The sequence below is a fragment of the Aspergillus tubingensis genome, assembly GCF_013340325.1.
Source record: "Aspergillus tubingensis WU-2223L DNA, scaffold_3, whole genome shotgun sequence".
Taxonomy (NCBI): Eukaryota; Fungi; Ascomycota; class Eurotiomycetes; order Eurotiales; family Aspergillaceae; genus Aspergillus; species Aspergillus tubingensis.
The window spans coordinates 3,380,764-3,393,799 of record NW_023336277.1 but is presented as its reverse complement, the minus strand read 5'-3'; the positions used below and the strand labels follow the sequence as shown (position 1 = coordinate 3,393,799).

The following is a 13,036-nucleotide window of genomic DNA, read 5'->3' as shown; positions in this document are numbered from 1 at the left end:
CTATTAACCGCCACAGGGGCACTACTAGTCACGAATGCAGAAACAATTGATATAAACCAACCAAGACACGGCGTCTGCGCCATCCCAGCCATAAGATATACCATGCAAATATCAAACACAATCAACGGGCTTGTCATGACATCGTAAAGGTAGACCATCGTCTCCTACAGTGGTCTGCCCAGCATCCGGAGACGCTCTCTCAATGCATCCGCCTCGCGGTCCTCTTCAGCATCTGACCTTCTTTCTCTCAGTGATACGGACCGATACTCTCCGTCTCCTCCGGGTGCCCCTACAGTCACCCACACGAACTTGCTTCCGCTGCCCCCTGCTGCCCGCTCCTGGGAGCCCTCCCAGAATAATTCCATGGGGCTTGCAGCGCCTGACGCCTTGTCATGTGTGGGTCGTCCTCCAAGGCGCCCCTGCTTCACCCAACCTTTCATTACCTCTTTAATAAAATTGATCTTCTGTAGGAACGAATTGGCGTCTAGGATGTCCCGAACACGTTCATCTGCGGAACTAGCGCCAGTGCCATAAGCAATGCCGAGGAAGGTTGCAACTTCGTCCGAAGTGACTGCCCGCGTGTCGAATCCAGATGGGTGCATCTTGCCCTTGGTGCTGAGGTATCTTGCTGCAGAGGGCGAAAGGTGGTAGAAGTCGACCCAGGGTGAGGAGCTTCTTGTGCGTCCAGGAGCGATCACGAGCTTCGTGTGGTCAGGGAAGTTGAACTGTTCGATGTGTTAGCTGGTGCAACTGACATGTAGCAGATGGTTGACATACCTGGAAGGCACCATCTCCGAATCCCCAGACGCCAACATTCCCCAGTCGCTGGTAGAACTTGATGAATTGACCCGAGCTACCGGAAGCCAACTCGTCCTCCAGAGCTGCGTCATCTCCGTGTCGGCCTAGAGACCCGATCATGTACTTGCCAAACTGATCGACGAGCTTAACTCGTTTGATCTTTTCGGCGTCCGCACGCGCGCAGTCAAGGCCGGAGTTTGTGCGGATCTTGATACCGGCCGCAGAAGATCCACTGGAGGAGGCCTTGACCTCGAACAGCGACGGTGAGATCAGAGCTCGCCGAATCCCGCCACGACACTCGGCGAAGTCGCGGGTACAATTTTCATAAAATTCTACCGGCTTACCATGGCGAGGAATGAGCTGGTCTGCCTCGGAATACCCATAGATCGCTCCCTCTTGTTGCTCCTGGCTACGGGCTTTGCGCCGGATGTGTTTTTCGCCATCCCGCACTACTACGCCACTTGCAGGCTGGCCATTCTCTGCCTTGAAGACGCATCCTACGCTGCCATCATCCAAGACATAGCCAATACCATACCGATTCGTGTAATCCACCCATTTAATCACGTATGCGTGAGGTGGTCGTCGAAGCCCAGCCCGTCTCCGGGCTGCTGAGTGTGGTACCATGTTGGACAGCATGTGTCGCAGATCCATGTTCACATCATCAAGGGACGTCCTTGGTAGCGCCTCCCATGGGTCTTCCACATGAAACAAGGGGTGCAGGCCGAGTGTCGAGCGTGGCTTGCTTGCAGAAGCCGTCTTGCTACCAGACCGGCTCAGCGGTTGTGAAGAGGGATCAGGTCGGGCAGGTTTTTCGGGCAAGCTCTCCTGGGTCGCGGCAGCTTTCGGCGGTTCTTCTTGTCTCAGCACATCTCTGGTCTCCGATTTGGGCATTGCTCGTTGGGAAGGCTGGCGTGGTCTAACTGGCAAATGATCCATTGCTACGGATGCAGGCCGTTCCTTGGCAGCAGGCGGCAGATGGCCAGTTTCCTGGCTGCCAGACTCCAGTCTGCGAGACTGCGAGCGCGTCTGCGAGCGAGTTTGGGAGCGAGTCTTTCCGATTACCAGAGACTCCGGTGCCGTACTAGACTTGGGAATCTGTGGCGCAATGTTCTTGTCTAGATCGCGCAACGAACCCGAGTACGATGCTGCCACACCACGCCGTGCGCGAATTGGCCGCTCTGCAAGACCACCTGAAGGTACAACTGCTGGTTTTGCTTCTGGCTCCTCCTCGAACAAAGCCTTCGCTGTCGGTATGGGATCGGGGATAGCTGCGATTTTCCGGACAGAACCTCTGCCTGTAGCTGCCTGCTGCCGCAGAGTTGCGGCATGACTTTGCGATTCTTTTCGCCGCTGCTGAGCAGCCGCCAGCGCCGCTTGAGTTCGGGTGAGCGAGGCCACATTACTCCGAGCAGATGCGCTGCTCTTCCTTGACAGGACACTGTCTTCGAAAGAGGAGCCATCTCTGCGTGACAGTAAGGAAGTATCGGGGTCGCTCCAATCACCTATCGGGTCATGGGGGTACCTGTACACGATATCCTCTGGAAGGGGTATGACAGGCTGGAATCCTTTCTCCTCCTCAGATAAGCATTCGGCGTATGCCGACTTCGAGCAGTTCTTTCCAGCGGCTTTTCGTGCTGTACCGTCTGGTTTTCTGCCCACGCCACAGAGTGTGTAGAACGCCGCCCTACAGACCAGGTATCGCTGACTAGGATCATCGATGTGTTCGATGTAGCCAGACAACTTCTCGTCGTATTCCAAGCTGCTCCCAAACATCATTCGATCGCCTCGGGGCTCATCCGGCTTTAGCCAAACGGGCCTACTAACGCTGCAAGACGGGTCAAGTCGTCTGGGTATGCAACCGTCATACATCCTGAAAAACGGGTGTTCGACGATGTCGTCCGGCTCAGGGCGCTCTTCTTCAGCGAGGTTCAGACACCAGCTCACGAGCGACTTCGCCTCTTCGGGGATGTAGTTGGCGCACTCGGTGCCTTTCGGCCACACGTATGCCAAGTTCCGCACTTTTTTATAAATCTCCTCTTGCGTTTTTGATTGGAACGGCGGGTACCCAGTAAGCATCGCGAAACTAGATGGAAAATTAGCATGAAGTGAATAAGGGGATTTGGGTATGGGCTTTACCAGATCACTCCCAAAGACCAAATGTCGACCTTCTGTGTATGACCGCCTTTACTTTTGTCGAGCACTTCTGGGGCAATGTAATTTGGCGTCCCGCACAATGTCCGCCTCCTCTTCTCATCCCTCTCAGACATGATCATTGCTGCCAGACCGAAGTCGCCCACTTTAATATCCATGTTTTGATCCAGAAACAAGTTCCCCATCTTCAGATCACGATGCGCAACATTGCGCTTGTGGAGGTATTTGATCGCACCGCACAGTTGGACCATGAACCGTCTGACCTCGGGCACACTCAGGCACTTCCTCTTCCTGACCATATCCATGACGGATCCATTCGGACACAGTTCTAGAATGACGTATATACTGCTGTCGAAAACGAAGGCGCGATGGAAGCCGACGATGTGAGGGTGGCGCATTTTCGAATGAATCTGAAGCTCGGTACGAAACTGTGATGGTCGGTCAGCATACCAATTGCAACTACGCGGCATCACAAGCAAGTGATTAGGTTATGTACCTTCTCCTGCATCTTCTTCTGTGCCATTTCGGATCGAACCACTTTCATAGCAAAGACACGGCCGGTTCGCAGTAGTGTCCCTTCGTAGCAGATCGCAAAACCTCCCTTCCCAAGAAAAGCGCCGGTCGAGTATCGCTCTCCATCCTCTTCCGGCTCCAAAATTAATGATGGTGGTGGCGGCGCATGATTTTTCGATGACGAAGCTTTCTGAGCGGCGGCGGCAGCGGCAGCATTCTTATCCAATACTTTGCGCTCCATAGAGATCTTTGGCTTGACAATTTGGTTTGTCGACCGTGGTGATAGCGCCTCCATCTTGCCTTGAGGGAGCACTTCGTGCCTTAATGTGATCGGGTATCAATGTTGGCGACAAAAGAACGGCGGTGATTCTCGAAACCAGACTTGAGCGGACATCAACTCAGACGATATAAGCGATCAATAGTGGTACAGTGCACTGGGGGTATAATGGATCTAGTGGGCTTGTGCTCTATCGCCTGTCAATAACCATATACAACAATGAAGTTATGCGACTTTGTCCCGGGGAGCAGCGACCGGTGAGGGGGTTTCACCGCACGGTGATGAAACACTGAAACCGCAAGACCGAGAGCGAAGTAGTGAGGCATTGAGAACATATACTTACTAAAAATGAATGAATATCAAACAATTGACGCTCAAAAACAACAATATGCAATCAATGGCACTCCAATCAGGGAGACCGCGACCAGGGAGAGGTGGGGGGGGGAAGACAGGAAGTTGAAGTAGGGATAGACAGAAGCAAAGACGGAGAGCTTCCCGGATGGAGACCAAACGAACTTCCCGATGCGGCAATCGATAAACATTGATCCGAATGCCTGTCCAACGCGCATTGCTGACATCAGCAGGCACAGCAACCGCACGTTATGCACGGCTATGCGCCCCACGAGTCCCGCTGCCGGTTGATGCCTGACAATCCAGTCAGCAGTTGTGAATCATCTTCGACCAACTTCCAGGCCCATGTGAAGAGCTATTTTAAGACCTTTCGTTAATGTCATATGAATTCAAGTCGCTCATAATACATCTCTGGGACCTTTCTCATTCTTTCCTAAATTCTCTCCTCTCCCTCCCCTCCACCCACCATGTCTCTCACCCTCAAGCTCTCCTCCCTTGTTATCCGCACCTTGTCAAAGCCGATCGCCGTACGCTTATTCCACCCTTGCAGTGATGTGCTGCTGACCGGAACTGACTGACACTTCAAAGAACCAAATTAAGGCCCAAGCTCGCGAACATGAACGTTTCCGGCGCATCTGCGTCTCTATGGCGCAAGGTCTCCACCGTATCGACATGCGTCTCCGGCTAGGCAACATTCGCGACAACGCCGCATCGCAAAAACGAGCAGCTGCTGAAAGGGAGCTCCGAAAGCACAAGCCCACGTCCCCAACGGTAAAGACGGAAGTAGAGGCAAAAGCGGAAGAGGAAGCCATTGCGAAAGCCAAAGCGGCGGCAGAGGAGGCAGCGAAGCCGGCACCGAAACCTCACATTCGACCATTGTCCGAGTCCAAGGCCATCGAGTCCGGTGCCACATTTATCAGCGAAACATTCTTGTTTATTGTTGCAGGAGGACTGATTGTCTTTGAGTCATGGAGGTCTCGGAGAAAGGAAACAACCCGCAGGGAGGACGTTGAGACTCGACTGGCTGAGCTGGAGCAGTCTGAGAAGGCCGCCCGGCTAGCACTGTTGGCCTTGGAGAAGGAGCTGCTTCAACAGAAGGCCAAGCATGGGGAACTACCAAAGTCCTCCTCGAGGATCCTACCACGCGAGGTGTGGGACGTGAACCAAGAGGAAGAAGTGAAGCCAGCCGAGGAGCCGGGCTTGCTGTCGTGGATTACGTCGTATCTGCCTTGGGGAGAGAGTCCGGAACAACGGGCAGAGTCTGTGATTAAGGAGAGCAAGAGCGCAGCGAAGCAACCAGTTGATGCACCGACATCACCGGCATCGAAACCAGCCGAACCGGAACCGAAAGCGTCAGAGCCGAAAAAGGCTTGAGCGATGCCAGTATTAGACTTATGCACCTGTATATATTGTTATAGATCAGTTGGGGCACTATGTGGTGGACTATCTTGTTAATGATGTTGCGATACCCTTAGACATGACGGAAGGCAAACATGCGGAGGATGGTTTCGGAGCGACAAGCGGAGGCTTATAAATATAATTTACTCCTCTCTTCAATGAGCGTATTGTCTACATACCACATACCTTCGAACATATACTACATAGGATGGAGCCGGACAACTTTGTTTCTCTTCGCGGCACCTACGGCCTTTCACTTCGAGAGCAATCAATATGGAGAATGCTTGAGCCAATCTTGAGAATGTGTCCGGGCCTAAAAGGTTGGTAGACTCCGATTGATGATGGGGTTTCCCTCCTCTGATACCGATACAGCGGGGGAGGTGAAAGAGGGGAGTGATTTCTACTTCCGCCTGGGTAATGATACAGCGACACTGAGTATCTTGCTTTTGACACCCTCGTCCATTGAACAGTCTGTTGCAGAAGAGACTAAATCCAGACTACGCCAATTTTCTTCCCTCACAAGTGACATGGGCAAGAAAGCTGTGGTATTTCTGCTGTCCGAGACACCATTCCGTAGTGCAAGTGGGAGATATCGTCTTGACGGACTGGTAGCATTACAAGCATTGTGCGAGCATTCTCTATATTTATCCTTTGTGTGAGAAGAAGTAGTTGCGACTACTAATGAGGAGCTGTACAGGATGATCGAATCCCTCCCAAGCATGCTGCCTATCATTCCTATTGCGGACGCGGACTGCTTCCTGGCCTCTGTGCAAGAATATATCACCAATCTTGAGGCAATCGATATTCCACGACAACAATGCTCTGCGAATACAATGGACTTTGCTAGATCCAGGTTCTTCTCTGCTACACTAAGTGATGAACCGGGAAGTCAGAGCTTCAGCAGTTTCGCTGGTTAGTTGTAGGACTCATAGGACTATAAGTGGGATCAGCAACTACAGGAGAATTATCGCGAATAATTACACCCCTTTATTCTATTGTAAGGGGGTCTGAAAGTCAACCCAATGCTGTTGTTCTCTCCAAAAATGCATTCGATGATGTCACATGGTGTTTCGTTGCCCAATTGTGTAGATTCCAGTTAGTATGATTGTTGTACAGTAGGAGAGCATATCAGGCTGGGAGGTGAGGTTAGGTACACACGACCCAAAATATATTTCGGGAGTGGATTGTATTCGTTAGTTATCAGGGAATATCCCCCTATCCAGGGGTTCTACATTAGAAGAAAACCAATGTCCATCAGCACTAGCCCCTATTCAATGCAATTGATGAAATGTGGCAGATGTTATGGTAGAAAATCCGGGAACAGCTGGATGGTGAAGGAGCGACTAGTTCTTAGTTCTTAGTAGTAAAAGCCGGACAAGCCTTGGGCTGCAGGGGGGTGACGTAGTGAGAGGGAGAGAGAGAGGAAAGAGTCGAGGAAGAAGGAAAAGGAACCGTTGGCCAATAATGGCAGCCTCAGGCACTAAAACGCATCAGTCCCTTGGATCGTCGGTGCCTCGGACGGGCGTGTGCGGCCAGCCCTTCTTTTCTTTCTTCCCTTAACAACTACTACTCGACTTAACTAACTGGAACCTTTTAGCGCCAGGGACCCGGGACTTCTAGGGGCGACTGGCGCTCGGGGATTTTTTTACTTTTACTTTTGCCCCGGAGGCAACAACATATACCAGTGAAGTAGTAGTAGATTCCCTACCGATAAGTACTTACTAACTAACTAGTAGTAATATAACTCTGGTACTACCAATCCTAGTTGATTAGATGGGATGGTCGGGTACTAACAGTAATAGTGATTGCGCGTATTGCGAGGCAGCGCAACCCAAGTGTGGCGCAGGCTCCATCGGCCGGCCCGCCGAATCACCGGCTCTCTCTTCTTTCCAGTCTGTGTCTGTCGTTACTTAGAATAGCGAAAGAGGGACCCCGGCCATTCTCTCCTCCTCCACAAGGCACCCTTCCGTCATTCTTCCTCCCTCTCTTTCTCTCTCTCTCTCCCCTCGTCCTCTTCGCATTCCTATACCCCTCTTCTTATTACCTTACACACCCTATTCTTTCCTGCGGGCCCCTCCTCACACCATCCACTAGCTTCTTGGAATGAACCATACGCCCGCTGCGTTCATTCCCTATCTGCTGTGAATTTATCCGCCCCGTTCCTGTCCAGATTGATAGGCCAGATATCGTGACGCTTGGGCGCAACTTCCGGGGAGGTCGGTAGCCACAACTATGGTGAGTCGAGTCGCAGCCCATTTCACTGCCAGTTCGATGCCAGAGGTTTATCCTTTTGGATTGAATTGTCTTTTTGCTGACCCCATCTCTCGTTGTTAGGGTCATTCACGACGTCCGGCTGGCGGGGAGAAGAAGAGTCGCGGCTTCGGTCGCTCCAAGGCCGCCGCCGATGTGGGCGACGGGCGACAGGCGGGCAAGCCTCAGGTCAAGAAGGCCGTCTTCGAAAGCACAAAGAAGAAGGAGATTGGTGTCTCAGATCTTACCCTCCTCAGCAAGATCTCCAACGAGGCCATCAATGAGAATCTCAAACTCCGCTTTGAACATGACGAGATCTACGTAAGCTGCCGCTGCCACCACTATCACCACCACTACTACCACATACCCCCGGTGAGGCTTTCTAGGCGAGGACAATCACTAACGGACGACTTCCATAGACATACATTGGACATGTGTTGGTGTCTGTTAACCCGTTCCGCGACTGTAAGTGGCTTCCCCTGAGCGCCATCAGTGCCCGTGGTCGCATGGCTGACCACGCCCCCTATTCTAGTGGGCATCTATACCGACCGTGTCCTCGAGTCCTACCGGGGGAAGAACCGACTCGAAGTCCCGCCCCACGTTTTCGCGGTCGCAGAGTCCGCCTACTACAACATGAAGTCATACAAGGATAACCAATGCGTGATCATTTCAGGAGAGTCGGGTGCGGGTAAGACGGAGGCGGCCAAGCGGATCATGCAGTACATCGCCAGTGTATCCGGGGGCAGCGACTCCTCCATCCAACAGACCAAGGACATGGTTCTGGCCACCAACCCGTTGCTAGAATCGTTTGGTAACGCAAAGACCTTGCGCAACAACAACTCATCCCGTTTCGGAAAATACCTGGAACTGGAATTCAACACCAATGGCGAGCCGGTGGGTGCCAACATTACAAACTACCTGCTGGAGAAGTCAAGAGTGGTGGGACAGATCACGAATGAGCGAAACTTCCACATTTTCTACCAATTCACCAAGGCTGCACCGCAGAAGTACAGAGGTAGGCGCATTAATCTTGGTTCCTGTGAACGCGCTAACGGCTCGTGACAGATATGTTTGGCATACAACAACCTCAGTCCTACCTCTACACCAGCCGATCGAAGTGCTACGATGTCCCCGGAGTCGATGATGCCGCCGAATTTAGAGACACCATCAATGCCATGGGTGTCATTGGAATGGCCGAAGCCGAACAGGACGAGGTGTTCCGCATGCTAGCTGCGATTCTGTGGATCGGAAACATCCAGTTTGCCGAAGACGACTCCGGAAACGCTGCCATCACCGACCAGTCGGTGGTTGACTTTGTCGCATACTTGCTGGAGGTCGATGCCGCGCAGGTGAACAAGGCGCTCACCATCCGGTTGATGGAGACGGCCCGCGGAGGCCGCAGGGGATCGGTCTATGAGGTTCCGTTGAACACGGTGCAGGCGCTGGCTGTTCGTGATGCGTTGTCCAAGGCGATCTACTTCAATCTCTTTGACTGGATTGTTGGGCGGGTCAACTCTTCGTTGACCGCCAGAGGGTCGGTGGCGAACTCCATCGGTATCTTGGATATCTACGGGTTTGAGATTTTCGAAAAGAACTCGTTTGAGCAACTGTGTATTAACTACGTCAATGAGAAGTTGCAGCAGATCTTCATCCAATTGACCTTGAAGGCAGAGCAGGATGAGTATGCGCGCGAACAGATCCAGTGGACCCCGATCAAATACTTTGATAACAAGGTGGTCTGCTCGTTGATTGAGGACAAGCGTCCACCGGGTGTCTTTGCAGCGCTGAACGATGCCTGCGCGACAGCGCATGCCGACTCCGGCGCGGCGGACAACACATTCGTCGGCCGTCTCAACTTCCTGGGCCAGAACCCCAACTTTGAGAGCCGCCAGGGCCAGTTTATCGTCAAGCATTACGCCGGTGACGTCAGCTATGCAGTCGAGGGCATGACCGACAAGAACAAGGACCAGCTGCTGAAGGATCTGTTGAACCTCGCCGGTTCCAGCAGCAACCAATTCGTTCACACCCTCTTCCCCAACCAGGTGAACCAGGATGATAAGAGACGCCCGCCCACCGCCAGCGACAAGATTAAGGCGTCTGCCAACGACCTGGTGGCAACCCTGATGAAGGCACAGCCGTCTTACATTCGGACCATCAAGCCCAACGATAACAAAGCGCCCCGGGAGTATAACCAAGGCAACGTGCTGCACCAGATCAAGTATCTGGGTCTGCAGGAGAACGTCCGTATTCGTCGCGCTGGTTTCGCCTACCGTCAAACGTTTGATAAGTTTGTGGAACGCTTCTACCTGCTGTCGCCCAAGACATCTTACGCCGGTGACTACACGTGGACGGGCGATGAGGAGTCTGGTGCCCGCCAAATTCTCAAAGACACCAGTATCCCCGCAGAAGAGTACCAGATGGGTATCACCAAGGTCTTTGTCAAGACCCCGGAGACGCTATTCGCCTTGGAGACGATGCGCGACCGGTACTGGCACAACATGGCCATTCGGATTCAGCGTGCTTGGCGCAACTACCTGCGCTACCGCATTGAATGCGCCATCCGCATTCAGCGTTTCTGGCGTCGCATGACAGGCGGTCTGGAGTTCATCAAGCTGCGTGACCAAGGACATCAGGTCCTCCAGGGCAAGAAGGAGCGGCGCAGGATGAGTTTGCTCGGGTCGCGTCGCTTCCTCGGAGATTATGTGGGCGTTGGCAATAAGGGCGGACCGGGCGAGATGATCCGGAACGGTGCAGGCATTAACGGTGAGTGGCATGTTGTGTGTGTGTAGGATCTGGCTGACAAGTGCTAGGATCGGAAAATATTCTCTTCTCTTGCCGTGGCGAAGTATTGATTTCTAAGTTTGGCCGGTCCAGCAAGCCTGCACCGCGCATCTTTGTTTTGGTAAGTCGACGCTCCTTGCTGCAACTGGACGCAGCTGACAACGCAGACCAACCGACACGTCTACATCGTGGCACAAACGCTGGTCAACAACCAGCTTCAGATTGCGTCAGAGAGGACGATACCTATCGGAGCGATCAAGTCCGTCAGCACATCGAACCTGAAGGATGACTGGTTCTCGCTCGTGGTGGGCGGACAGGAGCCGGACCCACTGATGAACTGTGTCTTCAAGACGGAGTTCTTCACACACCTCACCAACGCACTTCGGGGACAACTGAACCTGAAGATTGCCGACCAGTAAGTTCGTTTCATCCTCATCGAGAGCGCCACTAATCCTCCCTAGCATCGAGTACAACAAGAAGCCGGGCAAGCTGGCCACCGTCAAGGTGGTCAAGGACCCCGCAGCCTCGAATGTCGACAGCTACAAGAGCAGCACCATCCATACGAGTGCCGGTGAACCCCCTAGCTCTGTCTCCAAACCCACGCCACGCCCCAAGCAGGTTGCTGCGCGACCCGTGACGAAGGGCAAGTTGCTCCGGCCTGGTGGTCCTGGCGGCGGGCCCTCGAAGTTGGCATCCAGACCTGTACCGGCGCGCCAGCCTTTGCCTCAGTCCGCAGCGCAGCCGGCTGCCGTGCAACCACCCCCCGCCCCCAGGCCAGCTGTGTCGCCTGCAGCGCAGCCCAGACCGGTCCCTCAACCTGTTGCCGCGGTTGCCGCAGCGCAGCACACACGGAATGCATCCACCAGCTCCGCAAGGGCGCCGCCCCCACCTCCCCCGGCGACGCCGCCAGCCCAGAAGAAGCCAATGGCGAAGGTGTTGTACGACTTTAACAGCGACCAGACCAACGAACTGTCGATCCGAGCAGGCGAACTTGTGCAGATTGTGTCCAAGGAAGGAAATGGTAAGTCACACAGCCCATTGTTTACGACGAATGTCAGCTAATGTCTGCAGGATGGTGGTTGTGTATGAACACAGCGACATCGGTTCAGGGCTGGACGCCCGAGGCCTACCTTGAGGAGCAAGTAGCAGCGTCACCCAAGCCTGCACCGCCCCCGCCGCCACCGGCTGCACCCCGCGCCAGCCCCGTGCCGGCGACTAATGGTGCCGCCGCCGCAGTGGCCGCCAAAGCCAAGGCCAAGCCAGCACCGCCGGCCCCGCCAGCGAAGCGGCCCAACATGGCTGGGCGGAAGGTGGCGCCCACACCCCCAGCAGCACCGCGCGATAGTGCCGTGAGCATGAACTCGCACGACTCGTCTGGCGGCAGCGGACGGGGGACGCCGAACAGCGCGTCGAACGCGAGTCTGGCGGGAGGATTGGCGGAGGCACTCAAGGCGCGACAGCACGCGATGCAGGGACATCATGATGAAGACGATGAGTGGTAGACTACATACTACACAGGAGAGAATGAGCTAGAAGCATACCCGGTAGATAAAATAGACATGTATAGCACTGCTGCAGCTGAACCAGTAGATATACCCTGCCATCAAATGCAACACTCATAAACTACCAACCCGTCCTCATATACCCAACAACTTAAAATATTTACTTACAAGAACTTACTCGCCAAACTCATCAAAGCCCCAGGACCACCGGTACCACTCGACCCACTGCCCTGACTCTTCATATACATCTTAAATGCCATCTCCGCAGCCGAGTTAACAGCCGACTGCTTATCACCAGACTACCCAACACCAGTTAGCCCACACCACCACCACCACCAAAGTAAAAAGGAATAAGACTTACAACATTCCCAGATCCCGCCTTCTCCTCCCAAAGCTTACTCGCCTGCGCCATCGCCATACCAATAAACTCATTCTTATCCCCACCGCTGCTACCACCCCCACCAGAGGTAAACATCTTCAGAGCCTGCATCGCAGCGCCGGCACCCAAGCTGCTGCTATCATGTTGCTGCTGCTCTCCTCCATATCCTCCGCCACCGTTATACAACCGCTGGTGCGACTGCACGAGATGCTCCTCGTCGATATCAGGTTGCTCTGAGTACTGGCTCTTGCGGTCGGAGAGGAAGCCCAGGGCGGAGGAGAAGAGGGAACTATCGGATGAAGACTCGTGGGATTGTGCGTGGTGTTGGGCGGAGGAGAATTCGGGGTCGTAGGATCCAGAGTTGCCGTAGCCACCACCTCCAGAGTATCCTCCGGAGGAGGAGGAGTGGGAGCCGGAGGTGGCTTGTTCGAGGGCGGAGGAGATGAGGTTGGAGAAGGACATTTTGCTATTTCACTTCGTAGTGGGTGTTTGGTGTTGGATAGTATGTGTGTTGGGGAGATAGATGATAACGTGATGGATGGTAGGAGGGGATGATGATGATGGAGGGGTAAGGGGTAGGAGTATTTATGAGGGGCTGTGGCGGTGTAGATTTGATGTAGAGGGGGAGAAGGGGTG

At 53.8% G+C, this 13,036-nt stretch overlaps 4 protein-coding genes across 4 annotated transcripts; 2 read left to right on the top strand and 2 right to left on the bottom strand.

Moving 5' to 3' along the window:
- Positions 1-164: 164 nt before the first annotated feature.
- Positions 165-3,757, bottom strand: AtWU_02254 (pkinase-domain-containing protein; the record flags this gene model as incomplete). The annotated part of the gene is made up of 4 exons (XM_035497368.1): positions 165-725; positions 778-2,881; positions 2,935-3,377; positions 3,446-3,757. The coding sequence occupies 4 exons, from the start codon at positions 3,755-3,757 to the stop codon at positions 165-167; spliced, it is 3,420 nt and encodes a 1,139-aa protein (XP_035353261.1).
- Positions 3,758-4,557: 800 nt separating this feature from the next.
- AtWU_02253 (OPA3 family protein) lies at positions 4,558-5,464 on the top strand (the record flags this gene model as incomplete). Its single annotated transcript, XM_035497367.1, has 2 exons — positions 4,558-4,617; positions 4,679-5,464. The coding sequence occupies 2 exons, from the start codon at positions 4,558-4,560 to the stop codon at positions 5,462-5,464; spliced, it is 846 nt and encodes a 281-aa protein (XP_035353260.1).
- Positions 5,465-7,720: 2,256 nt separating this feature from the next.
- On the top strand, positions 7,721-12,021 carry AtWU_02252 (class I myosin myoA; the record flags this gene model as incomplete). The annotated part of the gene is made up of 9 exons (XM_035497366.1): positions 7,721-7,723; positions 7,823-8,059; positions 8,158-8,203; positions 8,271-8,753; positions 8,804-10,501; positions 10,549-10,640; positions 10,687-10,934; positions 10,981-11,540; positions 11,591-12,021. 9 exons carry the CDS (start codon positions 7,721-7,723, stop codon positions 12,019-12,021), a joined length of 3,798 nt encoding a protein of 1,265 aa, XP_035353259.1.
- A 164-nt stretch (positions 12,022-12,185) lies between these two features.
- AtWU_02251 (uncharacterized protein) lies at positions 12,186-12,862 on the bottom strand (the record flags this gene model as incomplete). The annotated part of the gene is made up of 2 exons (XM_035497365.1): positions 12,186-12,320; positions 12,383-12,862. The coding sequence occupies 2 exons, from the start codon at positions 12,860-12,862 to the stop codon at positions 12,186-12,188; spliced, it is 615 nt and encodes a 204-aa protein (XP_035353258.1).
- Between the last annotated feature and the right edge of the window lie 174 nt (positions 12,863-13,036).